The sequence below is a fragment of the Silene latifolia genome, chromosome 6 (assembly GCF_048544455.1).
Source record: "Silene latifolia isolate original U9 population chromosome 6, ASM4854445v1, whole genome shotgun sequence".
NCBI classification, from domain to species: domain Eukaryota; kingdom Viridiplantae; phylum Streptophyta; class Magnoliopsida; order Caryophyllales; family Caryophyllaceae; genus Silene; species Silene latifolia.
The window spans coordinates 135,215,117-135,221,943 of NC_133531.1; the positions used below are offsets into that span (position 1 = coordinate 135,215,117).

Here is a 6,827-nt window from a genome sequence, read left to right on the forward strand (position 1 = left end):
CAGCGACGCCATTGAAGAAAGAGCAGAAATCAAGTGGGATGTGTGTTTTGCCGGTCAGTCGACCGCCGGGGCACCGGTAGAGAACAACAAGACTGATGCAAAATTGTTGATTTGGTGCGTTTTGCCGGCTGGCCGGCTGCCGGTCCCTATACCGGTAGCGAGGCCTTCACAAAAAGGAGAACAAATTGGTGTGTTTTGCCGGTTGAGGAGTCGGCTGCCGGGGCACCGGCATGGAGCACAAAGCTTCATAAAAGCTCGGTTTCGATCCCGAGTTCGAAGATAGCGCAATATTTTGTGGTGGTGTTGTTGATGATGATTGAAAGGGGACGATAATGATGATGGTGCTGCTGTTGTCGGTTGCGGGGTTGGCGAAATTATGGTGACGGAGTTGCAGCTGGTGAGGAGTGATGATGGTGGACAAGAATGGTGATGATGAAGATGCAGGGGTGCGAAAATGGTGATCAGGGACGATGATGATGGCTAATTTGAAATGAATATGTTGATGTAGGTGATGAAGACGAATGAAGGAGGTGATAAAATGGTAATGGTGATGAATTTATTAATGGAGGTGATGATGGTGGATAAAAATGGTGTAGAATTGATGATGATGGTACGAAATGCTGTTGCTCTGTTGCTAAAGTCAAGAGTTGACTTTGCTCATGTGTTTCTTTCCATCACTTTCCTTTGACTCTACCTTGACCCGTCTTATTTCCGTCTTGTTCCTTAATTTCCGTCTCAAATTACTCTTAACTCGAATCTCCTCTTTATCATTCCACCTCTCCTACAAAATATAAGCAATAAAATAATATTAATACTAATATTATCAAAACTCGAGTATTACTAAACATAACTAATACAACTCATCATTATAAACTAGTTATAAACTAGTAAAGTAATAGCAATACGAAAATTACAATAAAAATACGATTAATTATTAAACATGACTAAGACGACTAATTATTATAAATTAGTAAATAAATGAGCTATTTAACCGTTTAATCACACAAAATCGAGTCGTAAAATAAGATAAAAGGATGAGTAAAATGACGCTAAATTACTACTTATCATGCATCCTATGGGTTTCTTTCCTTTTGGCAATGCAACAACTTTCCAAGTCTCATTTTTCTCCAATGCTTCAATTTCTTTACTCATGGCTTCTCTCCATTTCCTGTCTTTTGCGGCTTCACCATAGTTCACAGGCTCCTTTTCTTTATCAATCATTGCTAGAAAAGCTTTGTGAGTATTTGAAAACCAATTTGTAATAACATAATTGTCTAGAGGATAACGAGTACCTGACTTTGAAGACTTTGATTGTGCGTGGTGAACATTCAAGCTCGGGGTAATTACTCTTGTCGACTTACAATAGTAGTCCTTCTTCCAAGCCGGTTCGAATTTTTCTCTCGCTCCTCTACCCATCACTGTCTGACCAGTTTGTGAACCAGTCGCAACAGCCTGTTCCTCTTCTTCATTGTCAACCGAATTTCCTCCTGTCTCATTATTAATGGTGCTAGTACCTATTTCCATTCCGACATTCTCGTCATTCCCCTGCACATGCTCTTCTGTCCCCTGTTTTTCTTCTTCGCGCAAGTCTCCTGAATCAGAGCTCCCCCTCACAACAGGAACCGTATCATCGTTGTTGCCACATTCAAGATTTTGAGTATGTTCAAGTTGTGATTCAATATTTGCGTGAAGGTCATGTTGTGATAAGGATTCATTGGTCGGAATAGAATATGGATACTCGTTTTCATAAAAGATGACATCACGAGAAACGAACACACGCTTTTCTTTCAAATCATACACTTTCCACCCCTTTTTGCTATGTGGGTATCCAATGAAAACACATTTCGTTCCACGTTCTCCGAATTTGTCTCGGGTTCTATCTTTATTATGGGCATAACATAGACACTCTAAGACTCTCAAATTATCGAATGTGGGTAATTTTTGATATAAAACTTCGAATGGAGTTTTCCCGTCTAGCAAAGGAGTGGGTGTTCGATTTATTAGATATGCTGCTGTCATAATACTCTCGCCCCAAAAATGTAAAGGTAACCGCCCCTCAAATCGTAACGCTCTCGCTTTTTCAAGTATGTGACGGTGTTTTCTCTCAACCCGGCCATTTTGTTTGGGTGTGTCTACATTACTAGTTCGAAACAATATCCCATTTTCCTCATAATATGATTGCATAGGTCCGGACAATAACTCCGTCCCATTGTCACTTTGGATGACTTTAACGCTTTTCTCAAATTGATTCATTACCATTTGACAAAAAAATTTCATGTAATCACCCGCTTCACTCTTTTCTTTCATTAAATAAACCCATACTCCCCGACTATGGTCGTCAACTATGGTAAGAAAATAATGTGCGCGGGTCAAGCTAGCCACCTTGTATTTCCCCCAAATATCACAATGAATAAGTCCAAACAAAACATCACACCTACTATTATTAGGCTTAAAAGGAGTACGGGATTGTTTTGCCCGACAACAAGAGTCACAAACTTCATCAGAATTCCAAATTAAATTGCGTCCAATTAAACTAGAAAAACGAGAAAAAATATTTTTCGAAGGATGACCAACCCTTCGATGCCATAGTCGACTTTCCTTCCCAAACGTCACCTGGTTGGCTACTTTAATCTTATCCGGTTGATAGTAATATACCCCTTGTCGATGTTCACCCCGTCCAATCCTCGTCTTCGTAGTCCGGTCCTGCATCTCACAATAATCCGGGTAAAATGTTATTAGACAATTGTTTTCATGGATTAATTGTTGTACAGAGATAAGATCACAAGTCAGTGAGGGTACAAATAACACATCCTTTAAAACGAATTTTTCGTTTAAACGAACTTCGCCATGAACAGTAGCCTCAATACGTCTCCCATCGGGTAAACTGACAGTGGAGTAATCTCCTTCCCACGTATTCTCCAAGCATTCTCGTTTTCCCGTCATATGATGGGAAGCTCCGCTGTCAATTAACCACTCAATATTCATTGTTAATTTCATACCTTTTATTTTCTCGTTGCCCTCGGGACTGGCGCTCAACAATATCCGTAGCCTTTCAATCTCCTCTGCAGTGAACGGTACGTTTGACTTCCCGTGAGTCTCTGTCGTGGCATTTGCCTGGTAGTGTCCGCGTCCTCTTCCTCTGCCACGGTTTCCACTGCCACGGCTATTTCCATATCCTCTTTTGCCTCGACCTCTTTCCCTTGCCTTCACCTCTTCGTACCCGTGCTTGTCATAGCAATTCTCCTCCGTGTGATAGTATTTTTTTACAATGAGTACATTGCGGCGGTTTCTCTGGTTCTTCCTCATCACCTTTGAAGTAATTATTTCTTGATTGTCCACCATGAATTCTGGTAGCCATGGCGGCATCATTATGTTCCTCTTTTACTATGGTAAGAGAGGCATGTCGTTCTTCCCTGAGTATCAAAGCATAGGCACGATTTAATCCGGTGATTGGGTCTTCCATGAGCAGATTTGTTCGCACCTGCCCATATAACTTGGAGTCGAGTCCCATCAAAAATTGATGCACTTTCTCCTCTTCCTTTTCTTTGGCTATAGACGCTGCCACACCGCAACTACAATTTTTCGCCTTGCTGTATTTGTCCAACTCGTCCCAAATTACCTTGAGCCTGGTATAATACTCTACCACTGTGTCTTTGCCTTGCTTGCATTCATTCAACTCATTTTTGAGTTGATCTACTCTGGGAGCATTCCCTGCCGAGTATCTGCTTCTCAACTCCTCCCAAACATCCTCAATTGGTTGATTGAAAGTGATACTCGAATGTAACTTCGGATTTATCACATTCCGAAGCCACGCTCGTAACATTGCGTTACATTGTCTCCATGCTACCAATTCAAGGCTTTCCTCTTCTCCATCACACACCGGTTTCTTCACTTTTCCTTCAATGAAAGCCAATTTATTTTTGGCATCTAACCCATTCTTCACATTCTTCACAGCATCAGCCCACATATCGTAATTTGTGCCGTCGAATTCGATTTGTGTGAGGTTTAGATTGGGATTGTCGGATGGATGGAGATACAGTGGGGATGTCATGGGAATTGTCTTTGGACCGCTCCCTCCCCCTTTCGATTTATCATCACCAGGCATGATGAAACAGGATGATTTTAATATTTTCGTTTTGAAAAAAAATTTGGATCTTTGAAGGCTCACGATACCATGTGAAAATTATAAGTCGTATATGATGAAGAAAGTATTATTCATGATGATGAAACTAGGTTACAGAATTACATATATATGTTGCATCCTACGCTCCTACCTTCCTATTTTACTTCTATAATATAGAAACCAAATATACACATTCATAAAATAACAATATTGTATATGCTAATAATATTTACAGAATAATATCAAGAATACATTGTGGCATATTCTTAGTATTATTCTTCACATGGCCATACAAAAAAAGTTTTCCAGTCTGTATATGAAGAACAATTCACTTTAGACATGGCCATACATGGTGACAAGGCCATATATGATGAACCCTAATTAAATGGCCAAAATACTACGGCTGGCCTTTGATGAAGTCTACTTGACTGAGTATAAATAAGATGCTACATTGTCTACAAATTGCATTACTCTCCAACCCAAACATCTTCCCTAAATTATTGTTCGTACTAAAAAGTCACATACTTCCCTAATCAATTAAAACAGAGATCGAGAATGGAAGGCATTAACACAAAGAACACGATGTTGGTGTTGGCAGTAATGGTGCTCATTTCCTTACCAACGCTGTCATCGGGCCAAACTTGCACGATGACAGTACAGAACCTCAACGACGATTGCAATGTAGTTGAAACAGAAGCACAACTCCAACGTTGTTGCGATGAAATTAACCTGGCCATCGACAACGACCGCCTCTGCTTCTGTCTGTTATTATTCACTGTTTATGGTGACACTGCTGATTTCGAGTCCAAGGTCGTCGACTCATTCTTCACCCCTTGTGGCATTACTGGCACTTTTGACACTGTTTGCCCTGGTATCATTTCATCCTTTATTTATTTTATTTATTCCTAGAAAATATTCACATCCTATATGATTATCGTTGTTCTAAACTTTGATTTTCTCATGAAGGTGTTGCGCCCGGTCCATCTGCAGATCCCTAGGTTGAAGTTCATTCAACTCCATGTAATTCCTTTAATTTTATTTACTTAATTACCTTTTATAAGCCTAATGTAGAGTTTATATTACAATTACTTGTGTAAGGCGGTGTTCCTTCCACAAGCTTGGCTCCGTTTGGCACGACACTTTATGTAGCTTATTTGACCAAATTTTTAGCTACCTGATATTTTTTGCAAGTGTTTGTCATGTCGTTTATTTGGTTAAATAAGGTACCTGAAATGAAATGTTACCTCATGTAGCATTTGAGAAATCAGGTACCTGAAATGACTTATTTTCCATTTTGTACCCCTTTATTCAATAATATTAAATAATTTCATATTCTTTTACGTCATTTCACCAAAATCAGTTACCTTTTCAGCTAATTTGTCAAACACATTTTTATATAATCAGTTAGCTCCTAATTTTCAGCTACCTTATCAGTTACCTTTTCAGTTTTCAGCTACCTTTTCAGATAGTTTTACCAAACAGGGCATTAGTATAAAAAGAATTCCTTTAATAATTTTGTTATCCACTAATTTAATTGTAAATCTGCGTTACATAAGAATTATCTACAATTATGGGAAGGTTTCTTAATAATTTTTGTGTTTCTTATGCTTTTTGGGCAGGAAATTGTAAGGATTGGTCTTGCTTTTTGGAGCATTAATGATTAATGAAGCAAGGAGTTTAAGATTTGAGAGTTAATGTTCGTGTTGGCAAATTGCTAAAATGCTATCCTATTGTGTGTTTGTAATGAGTTTGAGATTTGAGAGTTAATTGATGTATCATATGGTTTGTATTTGAAATCTCAATAAATTATATTTGTAATGTCGTCGTACTTTTACTTGAGCTCGCAAAGTTTGATCAGATCCAAGTGACCCGATCTTACCCGATGAAACCTATTTGAATAGAATTTGAGAATACTGCAAACCGTAATCGACCCGGTCTGATGATGATCCGACCCGATTAGATTGATGACTATGCAATTAATAAGTTTATCTATCTATATATATATATATATATATATATATATATATATATATATATATATAGAGGTGGGATCCGGTGAGAACGATCACTCGGTGCAAACGGTGAGAACGAACTAACTATCCCTATAATTAATTAAGCATTGATCGGCTAAAAACTCGCTTCATTATACATTAGTCAAGGCCTAACTGACTACTCCTTCCCCCAACTTTTATCATCATCATCATCTCACCTCCGTCATTAGCACCAACACACCTCCGACACAAACACCACCCAGGCGTACTAACAGCCAACCACCGCCATAGAAATCACCGGCAGCCACCGCCGCCATCAACATCACCGGCCGACATCACCTGCAACACCACACACCACACACCATTATCACCAACACACCTCCGACACAAACACAACCGGCATTCCCTATCACCACCAATCACCTGTTGTCGCCGTCGTCATCAACACCTTTAATTAATGACCCACACTCAATTTATATCACGCGCGGCAAAATCAAATCTCATAAAAAACAAGCCCAAAACCCCGATCTTCTTTTTCTCTCTCAAATCGCAACACCACAACCACATACATCTGACGGCCACGACCGGCAGTCGGACGACCAGCCACCGCCTGAGCAGACGCCGGCGAACACCACTACCACCAATCTCTCCCGTTATTTTCGCCTGAGTCTCTCAAACCCATTTCATCAGCACTCATCCCTTACTCTCCTCAC

General features: G+C 39.7%; 1 protein-coding gene and 1 long non-coding RNA gene across 2 annotated transcripts; one reads left to right on the top strand and one right to left on the bottom strand.

Annotated features, from left to right (window-relative positions):
- Positions 1–3,229: 3,229 nt before the first annotated feature.
- Positions 3,230–3,967, bottom strand: LOC141588749 (uncharacterized). Its single transcript, XM_074410176.1, has one exon. The coding sequence runs from the start codon at positions 3,965–3,967 to the stop codon at positions 3,230–3,232; it is 738 nt and encodes a 245-aa protein (XP_074266277.1).
- A 622-nt stretch (positions 3,968–4,589) lies between these two features.
- On the top strand, positions 4,590–5,933 carry LOC141585777 (uncharacterized). The gene is made up of 3 exons (XR_012519414.1): positions 4,590–4,994; positions 5,090–5,143; positions 5,743–5,933. It is a non-coding gene; the product is annotated as an uncharacterized LOC141585777 (long non-coding RNA).
- Positions 5,934–6,827: the final 894 nt, after the last annotated feature.

Coding starts and splice junctions, on each gene's coding strand:
- LOC141588749 (XM_074410176.1), bottom strand. CDS start 3,967: ATGTGGGCTGATGCTGTGAAGAATGTGAAGAATGGGTTAGATGCCAAA.